The 21,299-nt window shown below is 39.2% G+C and overlaps 2 protein-coding genes across 2 annotated transcripts; one reads left to right on the top strand and one right to left on the bottom strand.

Moving 5' to 3' along the window:
• Positions 1-311: 311 nt before the first annotated feature.
• LOC138958886 (uncharacterized) lies at positions 312-3,566 on the bottom strand. The gene is made up of 3 exons (XM_070330209.1): positions 2,807-3,566; positions 2,083-2,211; positions 312-1,567 (listed from the first exon to the last, which is right to left on the bottom strand). The coding sequence occupies exons 1-3, from the start codon at positions 3,078-3,080 to the stop codon at positions 1,341-1,343; spliced, it is 630 nt and encodes a 209-aa protein (XP_070186310.1). The 5' UTR covers positions 3,081-3,566; the 3' UTR covers positions 312-1,340.
• A 400-nt stretch (positions 3,567-3,966) lies between these two features.
• On the top strand, positions 3,967-21,299 carry LOC138958885 (WW domain-binding protein 2-like). Its single transcript, XM_070330208.1, has 7 exons — positions 3,967-4,101; positions 9,952-10,054; positions 10,653-10,791; positions 11,454-11,546; positions 13,188-13,334; positions 17,664-17,753; positions 20,262-21,299. The coding sequence occupies exons 1-7, from the start codon at positions 4,046-4,048 to the stop codon at positions 20,423-20,425; spliced, it is 792 nt and encodes a 263-aa protein (XP_070186309.1). The 5' UTR covers positions 3,967-4,045; the 3' UTR covers positions 20,426-21,299.

Genomic DNA, 21,299 nt, shown 5'->3' with positions numbered 1-21,299 from the left:
ACACACACACACACACACACACACACCCACACACACACACACACACACACAAACAAACATACACACTAAACTCACTATTGCCGATTTCGCGTAATGGGCAACTTGCCTATTACGCGTAATCGGCTGCCGATTCCGCGTAATCGGCTGCTGAATTCGCGAAATAGGCAAGTTTTAGAGGCCTTTACGCGATTTCGGCAAAACGCTGCCGATTTCACGTATTGGGCAGCGTTTTGCCGATTACGCGAAATGGGCAAAAATGTTGCCCATTACGCGTAATCGGCAATTACGTGAATTCGGCACGACATATGCATTTGATACTGCAGTGAATAAATACACAGTTTTGTTCTGAATAAAATAATGCCCACAAAAACGTGGAAAAACAATACATTAAGCCCACATGAAAACATTTGATTCATGTCAGTTCGTGTCAATCCTCATTAAAAAAAATACCTCTAAATAATAAAAAATACTATTCTCTCAAATTACCCAAACTATACATGTGCATGTGGTTACAGTGAAACATCCATTTTTTAAGACTTCCTGTACATTTTCCTCCATTTTCAAAACTTCCTCTCATTTGAAGGTACACACCTTTCTTCGTCTGTAAAGCATCATACAGATCATCACAAACCTGATAAGGCTTTTATATTTCATAAGAGCATTTTTCCATCAGGACATACAGTGGAACCTACTTTTAAGACCCCCAATTTAAGACTTACTCCTTCATAAAACCTTCCTTTCTCAGATGTTCTGTTCGCAGCCTCTCTTCATTAATATCCTCCATTTCTTCTTCTTCTTCTTGTCGATCACTCAGATGGAAACGCCGCGCCGGTTCTCCGCGCAAATGTTGCCGTGCGCTGTAGGTCGTCCAGACTGCCATAGAGCTTCCCTTGCACCGTGGTTATCCTCCATTTTAAGACGTCCCTCCATTTTAAAACAGGATTTTCTAGGATGTTTGAAAGTCGTAAAAGGGGGTTCCACTGTATATCATTATCAAACATCTACAGACTGGCTGCTGTGCAGAGTAAGACATTTTTTTACGGAATTAATGTTGTAAGTGATACCTCAATCTTAGAAATCAATTCTGCACAAAAATATTCCGCAGAGGAAGCTATCAACCAATAGGTTATATGTCCAAATGGAAGGACATTCTTATACCATGTAAATCACCAAATGTCTGGACAGTTCCTTGGTAGTGTACTGGATACACAGTTTACGCAGGAAAGAAGGTCTTTATTAAGGCCAAAGTTTGGTCATACACATGTATTCTTGGAGGTCTTAAAAAGTAAGTGTCACTGTACTCATGTAAGAGTTCGAGTTAAGCATTCAGCGTCAAGCGCCTACGACAGAATTGCATCCTGATAGGCTGGGATTGGTTTGGTGGCATCATCATAGTCTGGCGGCAGCACCATGATAGGCTGAATCTTCTCCCCGTCTGAATCATCTCTAGAAGCACCTTCTCCCACTGCTCCACTACCAGGTGACACAATGAGTGAGGCTACAGTGTCATACGCTGGCGGCGGATCGTAAACATAAGGTAAAGGGTCTTGTGAAGGGGTGTAGATAACTGCAACAAACAGTCAAAGTTAGAATTTTTTTTGTGTGAATAGTTTTACTCACATTTTGAGGGATCGAACACTGATTCTTGTCTTCTGAATATATTGCCTGAGTAAATTTAAAATTCACTAATAATTTAGTCTAACACACAGGTGTAAGACTTGTTCTCAACAATACGCTCATAGTCATACAGAAACATACTTGTCAACCACTTCATCATGAAGGTGAAACATGCCCTAACACCAAGGAAGCACGCCACATTCATTGATTCAATCATAATCTTTACTTTACACTCCACAAGAGAGAAATGTTCTGAATCTACTTTTTTTTATAATTTAAACCAACTCTCAACGCAGAATCCAGTTTTTAGGATCAAAGCTCAAATCCAAGTGCAGTCAAGCCATGCTAACCATCAAAATATTGTGCATGTCTTTGGTTCCTGTTTTTTTTTAATTTACCAGCTCTCTCACTCTGGTCAAAGTAGAGGAAAGGACGAGAATGTAGCTGATGTAAACCCAATTTTACCTGAACACGTATGAAAACAAGCAGCCTGAGGGTGTTGTTGTGATCGCCTCCCTTGACAGCTCTGAGTCTTACGCGTGATAAGCAATTTGGCCAGAACGCCCACACCAGCAATGATCAACAGACCGCAAGCTGCACAAAACAATAAAGCAATCTAAAATAACTCTCAACAATCACAAAAACACAATTCAGTATCATGTATTACAGTCACACCTGTCTATAACGACCACCCAAGGGACCGACCAAAAGTACTAACCCAGGTAGTTAAATTGTTATCAACAGGTATAGTCACTAAGGCATGTATTATAAACAGATTAGGTACTATCGATCTCTCTCTCTCTCTCTCTCTCTCTCCGAGTCTCTCTCTCTCTCTCTCTCTCTCTCTCTCCGAGTCTCTCTCTTGCTCTATCAGTCTACATGTGTGTGTGTGTTTTGTAGCAAGGACTGGCTGTAAGTGTAAGACAGGACATTTATGGACCTAATGCTACTATTCATGAGTAATAAACTAATACTGTTTTTGAGTTTGATGTCTCTCTCACGATCTCTCTCTGAGTATCTCTCTCTCTCTCTGTTTGATACTATGAGTATGAGACAAATAATGAACAACTGTACATTGTATGTCTGTGTGTATGATACATCTAGTTCTATGTTTGTATGCATTCATATATGGTCTGTGTTTTTTATACACATGCATGTGCAACTTATAATTCTGCTCAAAAGTACATACCAATCCCCATTATGCACAACATTATTGTTATGCTCTCCTTCTTCTCCATCGCCCTGGATATGAAAGTAGCCCCCAAAACAAACATGATCAGACCCAGAAGAGCAGCACAAGCAAAGCCAATCATCATCTGTCTCAACAAAGTGGAGCCTGTCCCGACAAGAGGTTTGGCCTGGCTAGCCATCAGAGCTCGTTGCTGCGCCACATAATCCTGATAAGAACGCGCTCGAGGCCGTGGTGACACTGGTGAGTTGTGCACTGAACTGTCCTGCTCCATGCTTCTGATTTTTGTGTTTTGTAAGCTTCAGAAGAAAAAAGTTAGTTCTTCACTGCAGACACAATGTCATTGTTAAGTAATTATAAGTAACTCAAAATGATTGTTCAACACAAACTGCAGCGGGCTGTAAGTTCTTAGCTGCTTTCACAGAAACTTATTAGGTTCAATTTCATCTTCACTTTTTGTGCAATGATTCATAGGTCACAATTGGCAATCAACATAATATAGAACTGTGCACTAATACGGTCGAGGCCCACAAGACTCAAGAGCCTGATCAACTTGGAAACAATCCTGCTTTTTCAGTGTGCATCATCCTGCTGCAGCATATGCACAGCTGACTCTGTCAAAACTGCTGATCAGAAATTGCTGTGTCTGGCACACAGCTGCATCCAATTGCAAGAAATATCATGAACTGTCAGCATATTTGGTAGAAGGGGCATACCATCGGTGCCACATTTGCGGTTGTTGATCTCATTAAAGATGACTCTTCTGTCAATAAGTTAGGAATAGTGACCTCAACAGGTCACACCATACACATTATGGGAATTATCATGAATATTTGCATCGACAGTTGAAAAACGATGTGACACGTAATCCAGTCATTACTTTTTGAACTGATATGAGGTTTTAACACATCTACTTTTGCGGGCAGTACTTTCCTAAATGTAGTTTGGAAAGGGACATTTTGAGCTAGAGATTAATACTTTAGCCCTTTCACGCAATTCTTAGTATATTTCGTTAAGATAACAAGAAGAAGAAAACTGCAATTATTCATAATACTCTAACTTAAAATACACTCACACTTTTGTGTATGAATGTTTTCCTAACTGCATGTATTCGTAAAAACTGTGATAATCAGGTTAAGTCTTTTTTGTTTAGAGATTAACTCTATGACGTCACAATCTCGGGACAACAACATTTAGACCAGAAATTTCTGTTGCGCTTGCAGGTTGTACGCACTGATCATGGCACTGAATACAGCACACGCCCAAGGCGGAGTCTTGATCTTTGCTACGGAAAGGTAAATTGCTTCAACTAATTATTTAGTTGTTTTGTGAGAGAACTGTCACCTGACTTTTTACTTTTTGTTTGACATTTTGCCTTTGACGTCTGCTGCGGCTTGCTTCGTGCACAGGCGGAAGGTATCGTCCACTGGACAAGGTAGTCTTTCTGTGCTTCGTGTTCGCAGTTCCGCTTTCGAGTCAACAGCATCATCACCACGTGAGGCAGAGAAAATAAATTCCCCATTATTAGTATTACAGTACCTATGTTGTTTTATGTGATTTTTGTTCTTTGATTATTTTTTGTTTCATTTTATAACACCCACTAGGCACTACAGCTAAGTCTTACAATCTTCCTGTTGTTACGAAATGTAAATGATCAGAGAAAATCTGGAAAATGTACAGTATTGATTTCTGGAAAAGTACTTGTACATGTATACATATTATACTGTATACATGTATTGTGTGTGTGTGTGTGTGTGTGTATATATATGGGTGCGTCTCAGAAACTGAACCTTTTGGTGTACATATGATATTGGTATATTTGAGAAGTAAAATGAATAAAGAAATAGTACAAACAAAACTGAGTATTTTGCATGATTTTTTATATTATGAAGGTTGTTTTGCGAAAGAAATGATTGGATGCGTGAAAAATGGAGGTCTGATCTGTGACATGAACCATCAACTAGTTTTGCACCTCACTACAAGAATCGTTTAGAATGTCCAAGGACTGCTATTCTTGTTATGTGTGTTTGGTTTAAGTGTACTTGACAGTTGAAATGTTATTTTGTCCACAGAATTGTTTTTTTAAACGAAATTAATCGCTTGAAAGTTTGCCATCACTGTCGTAACATAGGTTTCCACACGCGTGCAACAGCAACAAGTCCTAAATTTGAACTTTAGAATTTGCATATTCATCTTCAACACGATCTTGACATGAAAGGGCATAGAAAATCGCTAAGCTAAATGTTATTTAAGTATTATTTTCTCAAAATTGCATCTGCAAACTAAGTTGAAAGTTGCGCAATATGACATGCTTCTTCAAAATTCAGTTACGATGGTGAACGGTTTTGCAAATAATGTTCAGAATTTTGAAGAAAGATTAGAACTCTTTTGCGCGTAGTGACTTAGAGGTGCGGGTGACTACGCATGCGCAGTTACAGAGAGAAATAGTTCAGCTTCCAGCAGCGAAAAAAGATTTCGAGAATGTTTCCGAAGTCTGTGATTTTGTTACGACAGTGATCAACACCCAAGGTTCTTGAGAAAAGGTGAGTTTTTGCTGCTATGATATTCTATGAAGTGAAAAATTAGGCTAAACATTTGTTAATAATAGTTTTTCTTTCGATTTCACCTAGTCAAAACTTGACTAAATGTTTTAACATAGAGGGGGAATCGAAACGAGGGTCGTGGTGTATGTGTGTGTGTGTGTCTGTCTGTCTGTGCGTGTGTGTGTGTAGAGCGATTCAGACTAAACTACTTGACCGATCTTTATGAAATTTGACATGAGAGTTCCTGGGTATGATATCCCCGGACGTTTTTTTCTTTTTTTCGACAAATACTTTTGATGACGTCATATCCGGCTTTTTGTAAAAGTTGAGGCGGCACTGTCACACCCTCATTTTTCAATTAAATTGATTGAAATTTTTGTAAAGCAATCTTCGACGAAGGCCGGACTTTGGTATTGCATTTCAGCTTGCTGGCTTAAAAATTAATTAATGACTTTGGCCATTAAAAATCTAAAAATTGTAATTTTTTTTTCTATATAAAACGATCCACATTTACGTTCATTTTATTTTACATCATTTCCTGATTCCAAAAACATATAAATATGTTATATTTGGATTAAAAACAAGCTGAAAATTAAAAATATAAAAAATTATGACCAAAATTAAATTTCCGAAATCCATTTAAAGGAACGGTAAGTGTCAATGTTTTCTTTAATAATTAATTGTAAAAGTTGTATGTTCAATGGAATGGTAAGTATGAACAAAATAATTACTTTATTTTGTTTTTAGCCAGTGAATGTGAATGCATCAAAATCTTGATAGACATTAAACAAATTCATGTTAGTGAAACTAGTACACATATTGCATCAATCTTTAGTTGAAATCGCAGTAGTACTTGCATGTTTCAGGTGCAAGAGATTCGACCTGATGAACTGGTAATAACGTTCCTTCCAAGGAAACCGGAGGGGAACTACTATTGCTTTCCAGGGATCGAAGATATTTCCTTAGTCCCTACATCTGATGCAACCATGATTCGTGACCCCACCTTCAATGCCAGGGGGCATTATTTCTTTTAAAATAAATTAATTAACTGCAAGTGGCAACTGTTCTATATGTAACCAATGCCTTTGGTTTATTGTCTTATCAATTGAATGAACCACTTTTGAACATTTCCATTCTTCATGTCAAACCTTATAATACATGTCTGGTTGTTCGTTTCGAGTTACGTCGGTGATGAACTTTTCATTAATGTTTCTCTTTTTTGGGGCAAAGTTTGCTTGATTTTGTCCAGCTTTTTTCTTTCTGTTCCTGTTTTAGTGTTTGGCATTTTACCTAAGAAGAATCTGGTTGCAAAATCAGCTTCATTTAGTAAAGTTTGTGGGGAAAAGCATAACCGTTTCTTTGTTACAAAAGTGATGTTTCCATGTTACATCGGTGACCATTTTGCATTCTTTTGGGATAACTTTCTAATATTTTGTCTTAGAGCAACAAATCTTTGTATATATGCTATTGTGAAGGTTAAATGTCAATAAGACTGAATGAATGCCATGTATCAACATGTTCTGATCAGGATATCATTAATTAATTTTCATTTTTGTATTGAAATTTTGACGAATGCATGGAACTTTGAAAAAAACATTATTTTGTTGTTTGCATGTAGTCATTTCATATTGAACTCTATAATGGCTTGTGATTCAACAATAATAACTGAATAAAAGTCGTTTTCAGCCTTATAAATGCAGTTTTTTTGTCTTTTATTGTTTCCATGTTACACGGGTGATTTTGCACACATGGTCCAAATAATGCTCAATATATGGCAAACTAAAGGCAATGTTATATTTTTTCTTGTTTAAACTGAAAAGGTACACCCTGAGAAGTGTGTAAATAGTATTATCAAAGTTTTCTGGGAAGATTTTACTTTTGGTGATAATGTCACAGAGGACGAGATTCTGAGACGCACCCATATATATATATATATATATGATATATTGTATACATGTATTGTGTGTGTGTGTGTGTGTTCGCGATGCACGGCCAAAGTTCTCGATGGATCTGCTTCAAATTTGGTGGGCATATTCAGGTAGACCCCGGACACAACCTGGTCGATGAGAATTTTCAACACGTGCTCTCAGCGCACAGCGCTGAACCGATTTTGGTTTTTCTGTTCATCTTCCCAGATCCATTCCCAGTAACTCTTCCTTATCTTCTCCAGTGTTTTGCGTTTACCTCCCTTCCTTCGTGTGGCGTCAATCCATATTCCCGTTACTATTTTTAGAAGGTCACTGTCCACAACGCTTTCATCCTGGCGAAGCCGGATATTTCCGTTACTATTTTTAGAAGGTCACTGTCCACAACGCTTTCATCCCGGCAAAGCCGGATATTCCTCTACTTCTTCCCGGCGAAGCCGGGTACCCGGCTTTGCTCTACTTCTTCCCGGAAAAGCCGCGAATCATTCAGTTCTACTTCTTCCCGGCGAAGCCGGATACCCGGCGAAGCGGGTATTCATTCTAGTATATATATATATATCTGTAGAAAGTCCATTTTAGAATTTTGACTGACCAAGATTAATTCCTAGGAATATATATTGTGAGGTTTGATCAGTCATCGCACATGCATATTTTTTACCTTTAGTCTAACTTGAAACATTACCTGGCGAACGACAAGAAGAAGAAGACTTGAAACATTACCTTTGGATGGTCTGACCTCAACCTATGTCTTCCCGGAATACCGACTATAAAAACAATATTGTGTCACTTTCGTATTTAAGTCATATTATGGAGGCTCACACAGAAAGCCATCATGTTCACTATTGAGGTCTAACGAATGACGTCTCACAACGTGCGTGGTCGTCCTTGGCGTTCAAAAAGCCGCCGCGATCATTGCGCAGACGACACTTCTAGACCGCCAATATTTTTTGTGCGCATCACGTGCTCCACATAAATCGGCCGGAAATGAAGCAATTGAGAAACCTGGATTCCGCACAGCAATTATAGTACACAGATTGCATGCAATGCAAGGACTGCCATGGCATAAGTCATTTCTTTGGGAGCCACCGCTTCCAACTTTATGGACTCTTTATGATGATTTGAAGACTCGATCTTTAAAATACCTACTGATGATTTGAAGACTCTTTAAAATACCAATGGAATGAATCTAGCACATGTCGTTTGTTATATGTTTCCCCCTTTTTGCACCTTGAAACTGCCAAACTTTTCCCCTTTTGGCTGGTTTTCCAAAGATAATATCATTCTTGCAACATCCCTGATAAATCTTAGGAAAGTGTGTGTGACTGTGTGTGGGCATGCATGTGTATGAGTGATCTGGGGACATAAAGAAGCAGCTTTTAACCCCTTCACTGCTACAGTATAACAGCATTTTGGTATTGCTGTGTGCCAGGGCAAAATTTCGCTTTCTTTGGTAGGTTCACTAATCTGTTCACTGCTCGATCATTTATTGAGATATCTCTTAGATCTTTGGCATGTGTTTTGCTTATACCCTTGGCTATTATAGGATGACATGATCATTGGACTTTGTTTGTGATTGTTATAGTAAAAATTTATCCCCGAGTACGCTAGTACTGGGGTCCAGCAGACTTTAATTGTCTGTCTGTGTGTCTGTGTGTGTGTCTCGACTTAACAGCTTATTGCTGGGAAACTACTGGGCGCAGTTCGTTCAAAAGTTGATACACTAACTTGATAATAGGTCCGATTGATCGTATTAAAACTTCATAATGTTACCTGGGACCTAAATGCGAAATAAACCACAAAAAAACGACTTGGCGGAGGGAGGAATTCGCGGTGCAACAGGCAGTCTGATAGAACGGTGCAAGGTCTCGGCAAACCAAGACTATGCCATACTCGTAGCAAAGCCGCCGAATGGTACCGTAAACCAAGAATAGTGACGTAAGAAAATAGAATGTCGTCTTTTGATTTGGAACGTGACGTGTTTTAGAATGGAGATGTGGTAGTGTGTGTGTGTGTGTGTGTGAGAGAGAGAGAAGGAGTGAGGGAGAGAGTGTGTGTGTGTGTGTGTGTGTGAATGTCTGAAGAGTACTCGGGTCCAGCGCGAGCGTTTTTTTATGTAATGACCATTTTTGTCAAAAATTACAGTTTCCGGACTTACACACACACACATTGCAGCACGTAAAACTACACAAAACACTGCTAAAACTGGTGTCAAACATCAGGTACTCACATTACAGCCCATAAAAGTATTCTTCTGTGTGGTAATCCATAAATCACTTCTTGTAGAGCTTCCAGAACACTGTATCGCTTGAAAACAGGTCTACGAGTTGAGGTCCGACTTTCGGCCGCCATTGTGAATGCTATAGATCGGTTCTACATTTCTAACACAGTTTTCACCACGTGGTACTAACTTATCCGAACGGTCTATGGGAAAGAACTGTGTTTAGAACCCCTACAAGTACTTGGACAGTGGTTACCTCCCATTTAGTTTTCAGAAATGTCCTGAAATGTTGCTGACGCAAATCCCACGTACTAGGTACGGTTATGGGCGTACGACAAACCGAAAATGACCACGTACCTAGTACGGGGTGGGCAGTGAAGGGGTTAAAACACATCACTTGGGCTGAGTTGAGATCATAACCTATAGGTTCTTACTATTTGTTTTCCTGAAACTTTTCAGGATTCTGATCTACTATGATGGGATTGAGATGCAGTTTGATGGTCCAGGAATGCCTCACTTCAAAGGAAAAAAGAAAGGAAGGATTTTTCTTACCACACATCGGGTTAGATTTTTCAAGTTTATCTTGATACATGTATGAAATTGGATAACCACTTGTTTAATATAATGTAGGATGACATAAATCTAAATTCGGATCAACATGATTTACCTGTGCTGTTATGTTCTTGAAGTTTAAGGGATTATTACTCTCTCAGTCATAATACACAACACAAGAACTATATAATACTAAAGTTACATTTACATGTATTTATATTTGAAAATGAGAATGTGCGTGCACTAGAGGAATTGAAGGGAGCGTCCTGCTTGGAGAGGTGAGAAAAGGCTGGGAAACTATGGCCTATGGTCTAACTCTAAGACTCTCTGCTTAATATAATAATAAGGTCTTTTCTTGTCTAGGAATGGACAGCTAACCATAGGCACTTGATATATATATATAGACATTGTTGGGAAGTCTCTTGCGTGTCAAAACTTTTGGACAGTCAACCGGACGTTGAACAATGGATCAGATCAAAAGACAGTGCATCAGTGACCGAAGGTCAATGCCCAAGAAGAACACAGTGTTACTGTATGCATACATTGTGCAAGTATTTATTGGTGTGTATCCATTTGAATTTCTTTTTAAAAATGTTCTTTATTTTCAGGTGATCTTCAACAGCACTGATCCAAAAGATACGATGCAGTCTTTCTCCATCCCATTTCTACAGATGAGGGAAGTTGAGTTGGAGCAGCCTGTATTTGGAGCAAATTACATCAAGGGCAGAGTGCTCGCTGAACCTTATGGTAATACATGTATTTGTTTGTTTTTGATTTTAAATTTGAATGAAATGCAGTGGTTCATCTCTTTGAATCCTGACAAATAAACAGAACAATAATGTCATCAGGGTTCAGTTTACTAGCACACCTTACACCATTGGCGTATAAAATCTGAAAATGACAAAAAGAATTCTCTGCAGCGAGTCAAAGGGTGCATCAAGATACCACTGCACCGCTCCATGAACAGTTTACATTGGTGTAAAATGATTGGAATCGGGTAACATGATACAGTCGTAATGTTTGAAGCTCAAATTGCACTATTTAGCTTCTTTGAACGATAACATTTACAACTTCATGAAATCTTTGTCAAATCAGTAGTCACAATTTGGAGGTACAGTGGAACCCCCCTTTTAAGACCCCTCCAATTTAAAACCTCCCCCTTTTTAAGCCCTTAATTGCTTTTTCAGATTTTGTGTTTATAACTAACCTTGAACGGTTGAAAACGACGTTAAACACCAAATAAAGAAAGAAAGTGTTTATAACCTCTGTAAATTTACCTCCATTTTAAGACCTGATTTTTTCAGATTTGTGGAGGTCTTAAAGGGGGGGTTCCACTATAGTTGTCTTTTTGCGGGAAATTGTTTTTCTGTGATAGACTCATAATTATTGTCAGCTGAATTTTGTTGTAGGCAACTGGGAGGGTGAAGCCAAGTTCAAAATGTACTTCACACATGGCGGAGCCATTGAATTTGGACAGGCCATGCTGAGAGCTGCTTCTCTGGGTAGGTTTCTTGTACCTGTTAGTGTTACGTTTGACAGTCTGATGCATAAGAATGTTTCATCCTCACTGTGAGTGTGACTCATTAAATGGATTTTCGCTTTTGGAGAAACTACTGTTGTTCTTTTTCCATGGAGAATGCCAGCAGAACACCGGTGACTATGCTATGCTACGCTTAGCTCTTTCCCAATAATGGGGCGGTCTAGTATCTCAATAGGTAGGTCAATGAACTTCTGATCCTTGGATCTTGGGTTCGAATCCAGGCTGGGACGGACACAGGTCAACTTTATGCCATGACTCGGAGAGGGTATCCACAGGAGCTCACATCCACATCGGACATCCACGGATATTTTTTCCAAATGTCCTATACATTTTTCATGCAAGAGGACATATGTCCTATTGTTTTTGTCACATAGTGGTCATTGTCTGAAATGCTTTTATTTGATCCGGACATTGTCAGTACTTTCCAATTTACAGTAGTTTGATTTGCTATTTTATCTTTATCGATGTTTTGCGAAGCGATGTGTCTCTCCAAGGAGACGAAACTTGGGGAGATTGCATGTGGCTTTTTTGGTTTAATTATAGAGAAGAGCTTCCAAGAGTCGCAACTCTGAATGCTCCGAGACGGTTGACAGTTGCCTCCCTTTGCGGTTTTTTTCCGAAAAAGCAACATGCCGCCAAAACGAAAAATTGGTGCCAGAAAAAAATTCCCTATTGATTTATTTTTGTTCAGGACAAATGTCCTATCACTTTTGCATTGTCCAGGACATTTGTCTTATACCACCTCTCATTGATGTGAGCCCCTGTATCATCCTAGTCGATGCTGTGTCATGTAAAAGAACGTCAATCTGCTAGAAGTGCAGTTGGCTCATTAATTGGATAATAAAGTAGTGATACCCTCTTGTCTCTCCAGTCAACCAGCTATTTTCAAGACTCAAGACTCAAGATGTTTAATGTCCTCATAAAAACAAGGAACATTGCCTGGCAGTGTCAGGCGGTTTAAAACATAAATAACATCTCAATCACTAACAGTTTAAAATTCCACTAAAAAGATCCATAACATTCTTTGCAATCACTCATGGATCCAGACACCCACATTTACACACGCACAAGCACGCAGGCTTCTGTGCCTAATTAAATGTTTTATTCATAACTTAAAATTTTGCTCCCTCAGTGAATCTCACTCCCCTGCGAAACAATCCTTGACTGTTGTGAGTATGCATGTGAACCGTCGCATACAATTTCCATATGATCAATCTTGCAATGCATGCATTGTAGTCTTTTTATCAAAATGTACTACTCCTTAATTGCCTTTCGATAACATTTCAAACATTTGTATATGTGTATAAATTCACTTGTCATTGTAGGAAAGAAGGCTGCCGAAGGTCAGTCTGATTGTTTATTTGTTGTTCTGCCTGATGTTTACTCCTTCTTTTCAGCGCATGATTTTTTGTTTGTTATTGCTTTAGTAAGTTAATAGTGAGTATCAGATGGAAAACCTACAGGCAGAAGTTGTTGAATAACAGTCTAATAAATAGACCTCGTGTTTGAGTCTTCATTGCTGGCATTGATAAACAAAAATATATGCAGGTGTTGCATTTGTATTACAGTGTTAGTTTCACGTACGTTATTATTTTGTTCTCAGCATCAAAGAACAGAAGACCGCAGCCACCTTCCTACACACCGCCAGCATACGGCAACATCTACGCTGCTCCTCCTCCTGCCTACCAACCTCCACAGGACCCGTACTATAACTGGGTCCCGTACCAGACATTCCCCACAGCACCTCCTCGTGAGTAGCCCATTTCAAGATTTAAGTATCCATGAAAGTTTGTATTCATATTGAAATGGCCTCATTGGACACAATAGTGTGGTTTTGTTCAGTGGAACACACACACACATACCATGAAAATTTGGCTTCGCATTAAAATTACAGCCTCATTGGACACACTAGTGTGGTTTTGTACAGTAGACCCCTCCCCCCCCCCCCCCCTCCTTCCTTTAAGACTTACGTGAGCAAAGCATGTCTTAAAGAGGAGGGAGTCTTACAGTGGGAGTATATTTATAGAAGTAATGAACACAAATCTGAAAACGCAGGGTCTTCTTCTTCTTTCTTCTTCTGCGTTCGTGGGCTGAAACTCCCATGTACACTCGTGTTTTTTGCACGAGTGGAATTTTACGTGTATGACCGTTTTTTACCCCGCCATTTAGGCAGCCATACGCCGTTTTGGAGGAAGCATGCTGGGTATTTTCGTGTTTCTATAACCATTTTTGCTACGCTTAACCATGGAACAGCTATGGGACCCTGCCATGCTTGTGACTACGTGGATGTGTTTATGGGGGAACTTGACAGGCGTTTGGTTGAGTCTTCACCTGTGCCTCTTCTCTCAACATTGATGAATGATGGAGATCAAAGTGTGCATTTGAACTGGAGCCGTTTTCGAGATGATGGGCTTGCTGTCCTTCCTAATGCATCTGATTTAGTCGCCTTCGACTCTCATCTACAAAGTCTACATCCAGGCATTGTTTGGACAGTGTCCAGTGGAAGACAAGCCGGTTACTTGGATGTGGGTTTGCGCATTACCGATGATGGCAACATTGAAACTGACGTCTTCTCAAAGAACGCCAACAGCTATTTGCCACCATACTCCTGCCACCCTCCATCAGTCTTCAAAGGTCTTACACGTGGAGTTGGGACTCGACTCCGTACCATTTGTTCAGATGATACAACACTCTCTGTAAGAACAGTGGAGTATGCGAAGTATCTCACCATGTCAGGATGGAAATGGACAAAAGCGTTTGCAGGAGTGAAAGAAGGAGCTAACAAGGATAGAGAAACAGTTCTAAAACAAACAAGAAAAGTCGCGTAAGGCGAAAATACAACATTTAGTCAAGTAGCTGTCGAACTCACAGAATGAAACTGAACGCAACGCAACGCAGCAAGACCGTATACTCGTAGCATCGTCACTCCACCGCCCGTGGCAAAGGCAGTGCACGTGGAATTGACAAGAAGAGCGGGGTATTCGTTGCGCTGAGAAGGATAGCACGCTTTTCTGTACCTCTCTTCGTTTTAACTTTCTGAGCGTGTTTTTAATCCAAACATATCATATCTATATATTTTTGGAATCAGGAACCGACAAGGAATAAGATGAAAGTGTTTTTAAATTGATTTCGAAAAAAAAATTTTGATAATAATTTTTATATATTTAATTTTCAGAGCTTGTTTTTAATCCGAATATAACATATTTATATGTTTTTGGAATCAGCAAATGATGGAGAATAAGATAAACGTAAATTTGGATCGTTTTATAAATTTTTATTTTTTTTTATAATTTTCAGATTTTTAATGACCAAAGTCATTAATTAATTTTTAAGCCACCAAGCTGAAATGCAATACCGAACCCCGGGCTTCGTCGAAGAGTACTTGACCAAAATTTCAACCAATTTGGTTGAAAAATGAGGGCGTGACAGTGCCGCCTCAACTTTCACGAAAAGCCGGATATGACGTCATCAAAGACATTTATCAAAAAAATGAAAAAAACGTTCGGGGATTTCATACCCAGGAACTCTCATGTCAAATTTCATAAAGATCGGTCCAGTAGTTTAGTCTGAATCGCTCTACACACACACACAGACAGACAGACGCACATACACCACGACCCTCGTTTCGATTCCCCCTCGATGTTAAAATATTTAGTCAAAACTTGACTAAATATAAATCAAAACTTGACTAAATATAAACAAGTCGCGTAAGGCGAAAATACAATATTTAGTCAAGTAGCTGCCATTTTTCAGCAAGACCGTATACTCGTAGCATCGTCAGTCCACCGCTCATGGCAAAGGCAGTGAAATTGACAAGAAGAGCGGGGTAGTAGTTGCGCTAAGAAGGAGAGCACGCTTTTCTGTACCTCTCTTTGTTTTAACTTTCTGAGCGTGTTTTTAATCCAAACATATCATATCTATATGTTTTTGGAATCAGGAACCGACAAGGAATAAGATGAAAGTGTTTTTAAATTGATTTGGACAATTTAATTTTGATAATAATTTTTATATATTTAATTTTCAGAGCTTGTTTTTAATCCAAATATAACATATTTATATGTTTTTGGAATCAGCAAATGATGGAGAATAAGATAAACGTAAATTTGGATCGTTTTATAAATTTTTATTTTTTTTTACAATTTTCCGATTTTTAATGACCAAAGTCATTAATTAATTTTTAAGCCACCAAGCTGAAATGCAATACCGAACCCCGGGCTTCGTCGAAGATTACTTGACCAAAATTTCAACCAATTTGGTTGAAAAATGAGGGCGTGACAGTGCCGCCTCAACTTTCACGAAAAGCCGGATATGACGTCATCAAAGACATTTATCAAAAAAATGAAAAAAACGTTCGGGGATTTCATACCCAGGAACTCTCATGTCAAATTTCATAAAGATCGGTCCAGTAGTTTAGTCTGAATCGCTCTACACACACACACAGACAGACAGACGCACATACACCACGACCCTCGTTTCGATTCCCCCTCGATGTTAAAATATTTAGTCAAAACTTGACTAAATATAAAAAGGATCGCAAAAAGATAGCATGGGTTACGACCTATGATCCCAGAGTTCCATCGAAAAGCCACATCATCAAAGACAACCTGCATCTCCTTTATGAAGATGACAGAAACAAAGATATTTTCCCCAAGAAAACAATCATAGGGGCAGACAAAAGGAGAAAAAAACATCGGTGAAATCTACAAACCAACAGTCCCCAAGCGTTTCATACAGCATGGACCCCGTGAACAGCCTGGCTTCTTCACATGCACAAAGAAATGTGATACTTGCGCACATTCTGAGAATGTTCAGAGATTCACTGCTCCATGGGATGGTCGACAATGGTGTATTCGTGGCCATTTGACTTGTTCTACACCAAACGTCATCTACATTGTGAAATGCCAGTGCCACCCTGTAGGATCCACTAAGAACATAAAGAAACGATGGGCTAACCATAAAAGTGACATTAAGTTGCGGAAAACAACGAAGTGTCAGCTATCCCACCATGTTAACACTTTGCCCCACCCAACTGACCCTGCAATGTCATTTTTGTCAATTCTTCCAATTGAGTCTGTGCTGCATGAGGGAATTCTGCGTAGAAGAGAAATTTTCTGGCAGGCTAACCTTGGTACACTTCTGGGCAACGGTATGAATCAGAGGAGTGATTTGAATGCTGCCCTCAAGTTTAGAGTCACCTATTGACTTTCTAGGGTGACTTTTTTCTTGAGGATTGGCTTTGGTCATTGTTCAGATTCTAGTCCCTGCCTTGACCTGATACATTCATTCCTGAGAGAGAGAGAGAGAGAGAGAGAGAGAGAGAGAGAGAGAGAGAGAGAGAGAGAGAGTGAGAGAGAGAAAGAAAGCAAACGAGAGAGAATTAGTGATTTGCGTGCTCGATGTGTATGTGAGTGTGTGTGTGTGTATGCGTGTGTGTGCGTGTGTGTGTGTGTGTATGTGCGGGTGTGTGCGGGTGTGTGTGCGTGTGTGTTTGAGTGAGAGTGTATGTGTGCTGTCCGTAGTTTTGTAATTAAGGTTGATAGAGACTAAAAAAGTGTCATATTGATTTCCTGGAAGAAGATAATATTACGTCTTATGACGTACTATTATATATGCGTTCATGTGTAACCATAGACACTTTGAAGAAGGCTTGCGTGCTAGCAAAGACTGTAAACTTGAGATAATGACAGTAATATTACGTCTTCATGTGACATACTACATGTATGTTCTATTGATAAATGTGTTTAATTGTAACCATAGACCCTTGATTTATGATACATTCAAAAAGGCATGCGGGCTGGTAGAGACTAAATACTAATCATATTTTTGAAGAATGTAACTTTACGTCTGTATGTGACGTACGATCAGATGTTCCATTGTTGTGTTGTAACTATAGACGCTTGGTCTGTGCACCTTGAAGAAGGCCTGCGGGCCGAAAATTTGGATTTAAAAAGATGCGACATTCTGGCTTGGTTTTGGACTTTTCATTATGTTGTATATATATATATATATATATATATATATTCTTGCTGTCTGGTTGTCCCGAATGAAAATCTCAAAATCAGCGTTGATCTTTTTCCAGAAAACAGTGTGTATATGACAGAGGCCCCACCACCATACCCTGGTATCAACCCTGACATGGCGCCATACCCCCCAACAGCCAATGGTTACGGTAGGTTTTTCGCATTTGATTAATTCCCGTCTTTAAGACTCTTGACTGGATGAGTTTGCTGCATACTGCGTCTCTTGGTCGTTTTGATTATGTACTGTGCAGAACTTCCGAATTGGAAGAAATTATATGTCTTATTGTCTCCTTTATTTTGTTATGCTACAATATTTCCGAATCCAGCTTGCCCTATGTTAATATGTGCAGTAGATTTTACTTGGACGAGTTTCTCAGACATAGAAAAAGTAGCAATCTGTGTCCTTGAGAGTAGCTAAACTAGTCTGATGAATGGTTTGTCTTCCCTTTCAAGAACAAGCTGGTGTCAGTCAAAAACAATAAGAGGAGTAAGTCGCCATAATTTAATAAAGTTACGATGAATTTAATTTGCTTGGACTTATCATTGTCTTCTTAAATTTTGATTCTTTTCATTAAGTTTTCCTGTGCAGTCTGGCATGTTTATAATTGTGTTATGATGTTTGAACTAAAAAAGATTAACTAAGTTTTGTTAAAAGCATGAGGTTCAAACTTTCAGTTTAACACATTCCAAATTCCAAAACTTCATCTGTTCAGTTATTCCAAGTTTGATTCAAACTTTTAACAACAGAAGTCTCTGTATTACCTTTGTAAGCTTTTGCTTGGACAGGTTTCCTAAGTATTGGAGAGTCAGGATACATACATTGTAACTGGTGGTGCCTTTATGATTTATCTTCAGATAGTAATTTGGCTGAACTAGATAATGGCTTGTCTTGAAGTATATATATTTCAGGGGTGGGACTCTTCCGCGAATCCGTGGACACAACGTACGAATTCCGCTGGAGTAATTTATTTTTCCGCGTCAAATGATATTTAACGACTTTATTCTCAAACGGCATTTATTTCTCAAACAGTTCTGAATCGTATTTGGTACAGTCTTCGCCTTTGCCTTTTCCGGTTTGCGAAACAAAATGGCGCACCGCAAAGACATTGTCGAACGAAGCAAATGTTCAATATTGGATGAAAGTTTGAAAAACAAGTGGAAATGGGATTGGACAGGGGAGAAGGTTGATAAAAGAACTTATTGGAGAATTCATCACAGTATCTATAACTTGTTGACTGAATGATATGGAGAGAAGTAAAGATGGAACAGAACACTGGAGGCTTGAGAGTTCAATTGTGCTGACTGAAAACTCCTGATAACTAACAGTAATTTTGAGCTTCAATGTATTGGGGCGTCACTTGGATCATACTATTGCCAGTATTGGATTATCGATACATGATTACCATTGTTGTGTGAAAGTGGTTTTTGACTCACATGCGAAGCAAAAGTGAGTCTATGTACTCACCCGAGTCGTCCGTCCGTCCGTCCCGGCGTCCGTCCGTCCGTCCGGAAAACTTTAACGTTGGATATTTCTTGGACACTATTAAGTCTATCAACACCTGATGTGGCCTGATGGTGTATGGTTACAAGATCTCAAAAAACATGTGCGGCAACTTGACCTCACTTCAAGTTCAAGGTCACAGGGGCCGTAATTGTTGTCTTAAAAACGACCATTTTTCACATTTTCGCATTTTTTTCTGAAGTTATCGAGAATGGCAACCTTAGCTATGTATGCTATACAGGGCAATGTAAGCCCTATCTTTGGACACCAGTTTGAAGGTCGCAAGGGTCCTTTAAAGTTGGATTGTATACATATTTTGAAGTGACCTTGACCCTGAACTATGGAAAATAACTGTTTCAAACTTAAAAATTATGTGGGGCACATGTTATGCTTTCATCATGAGACACATTTGGTCACATATGATCAAGGTCAAGGTCACTTTGACCCTTATGAAATGTGACCAAAATAAGGTAGTGAACCACTAAAAGTGACCATATCTCATGGTAGAAAGAGCCAATAAGCACCATTGTACTTCCTATGTCTTGAATTAACAGCTTTGTGTTGCATGACCTTCAAAATGTATTTTGGTAGGAAAAATGTGTAAAGCATGTGAGTAGTATGGGCTTTGCCCTTCTTGTTCATCACTAGAGTCCCACCCCTGATATTTGCAAATTTATATATGCCAGTAATAACTTTGGTTAGTGATTGAGCCAGGCTAGAACAAACCATCAATAGATCAAAACAGAAACCAAAACAAAATACAAATGAACAGAAGAGTAGAAAAGTAGATTCAGTCTTAGTGTGGGCTCTCCTTAAGAACATTTCAGTTTTGTTGAAAATCAGACTCATGTGTCATGTGTTTTTGTGCATAATTGAGCACATTTTCAAGCATACTTATGCAGATCCTGTACCCGAGTTTTGGTTTGAATAAAACTGTCATATGACCATATTGTATTGTCATGTGTTTTTGTGCATAATTGAGCACATTTTCAAGCATACTTATGCAGATCCTGTACCCGAGTTTTGGTTTGAATAAAACTGTCATATGACCATATTGTATCTCATTAACATAGTGTATTGCTGTGCGTTTATGAAATAATTTTGTGTGAGCAACGTTTTAGACTGTTGATTTTATGTTGTTTCTGTCCTTCTTTAGACGACAAGGCGAAGGAAGCAGCAGCCAGTGCTTACTACAACCCTGGAGCTCCCCACATGATGTATGCCTCTGCCCCACCCCCTCCCAACGGCTATGCCGCCCCTCCCTACCAGGGGCATGATCCTCCACCGGCGTACGATCAGGTGACAAAGAAAAACGACTGAATATTGCAGTCGTCTGAGAAACATTATTTTGTGTCTGTGACCGGCGAAGAAAGAAAACTGTTGGAGCTTTTTGGTCATGTGGTAGTCAACTCTCCTTTCCTTTGTTCTGCAATGAACTTTGACCAAAGTCAGATGAATATCTGACAGGAGTGTATTCAATCATATTTATGTGGTTTCAGGTGTTGAGTCACTGTACGATGATTAAGAGGATGATCAAAAAAGACAGATTTCTGGGAAAGTGTTCATTTCTCATTGTTTCTTTTTTTCTGGGGTGGAAGACATGTTTTAAGTATGATATGATTTCGGATGTCTGTTTAAGGATCATCATCAAGTTTTTCAGTATTTTTCAGTTATTCTACTACTGTGTGGGGTTTATACTTACTAAATATTGTGTTAGTTTACAGGGACTTTATGACTGTCTTTGCATTTTATGAATGTTTAAAGGGTGGCCGAGTGGTAAAGTGCACTTGCCTCGGAAGCGAGAGGTTGCGAGTTCGACCCTGGGTCGGGGCGTAAGCAATTTTCTTCCCCCTTTCCTAGCCCAGGTGGTGGGTTCAAGTGCTAGTCTTTCGGATGAGACGAAAAACCGAGGTCCCTTCGTGTACACTACATTGGGGTGTGCACGTTAAAGATCCCACGATTGACAAAAGGGTCTTTCCTGGCAAAAATGTATAGGCATAGATAAAAAAAAAATGTCCACCAAATACCCGTGTGACTTGGAATAATAGGCCGTGAAAAGTAAATATTCGCCGTAATGGCTTGAGATTTACTGGCCGATGTGAATGCGTGATATATTGTGTAAAAAATTCCATCTCACACGGCAGAAATTAATATGTAAAGCGCTTAGAGAACGTCAAGCGCTATATAAATCTCC

Source organism: Littorina saxatilis, linkage group LG2 (genome assembly GCF_037325665.1).
Source record: "Littorina saxatilis isolate snail1 linkage group LG2, US_GU_Lsax_2.0, whole genome shotgun sequence".
NCBI lineage: Eukaryota > Metazoa > Mollusca > Gastropoda > Littorinimorpha > Littorinidae > Littorina > Littorina saxatilis.
The sequence above is the reverse complement of the archived record's forward strand: the minus strand, read 5'-3'. Positions and strand labels throughout refer to the sequence as shown.

Bases quoted from the DNA above. Each gene is read 5' to 3' on its own strand.
- LOC138958886 (XM_070330209.1), bottom strand. From the start codon at position 3,080: ATGGAGCAGGACAGTTCAGTGCACAACTCACCAGTGTCACCACGGCCT. The intron at 2,212-2,806 runs GTATGTACTTTT...TGTTTTGTGCAG, and splicing joins GTTGTGCATAATGGGGATTG to CTTGCGGTCTGTTGATCATT. The intron at 1,568-2,082 runs GTAAAATTGGGT...TGTTTGTTGCAG, and splicing joins TTGTTTTCATACGTGTTCAG to TTATCTACACCCCTTCACAA.
- LOC138958885 (XM_070330208.1), top strand. From the start codon at position 4,046: ATGGCACTGAATACAGCACACGCCCAAGGCGGAGTCTTGATCTTTGCT. The intron at 10,792-11,453 runs GTAATACATGTA...ATTTTGTTGTAG, and splicing joins AGTGCTCGCTGAACCTTATG to GCAACTGGGAGGGTGAAGCC. The intron at 17,754-20,261 runs GTAGGTTTTTCG...GTCCTTCTTTAG, and splicing joins CCCAACAGCCAATGGTTACG to ACGACAAGGCGAAGGAAGCA.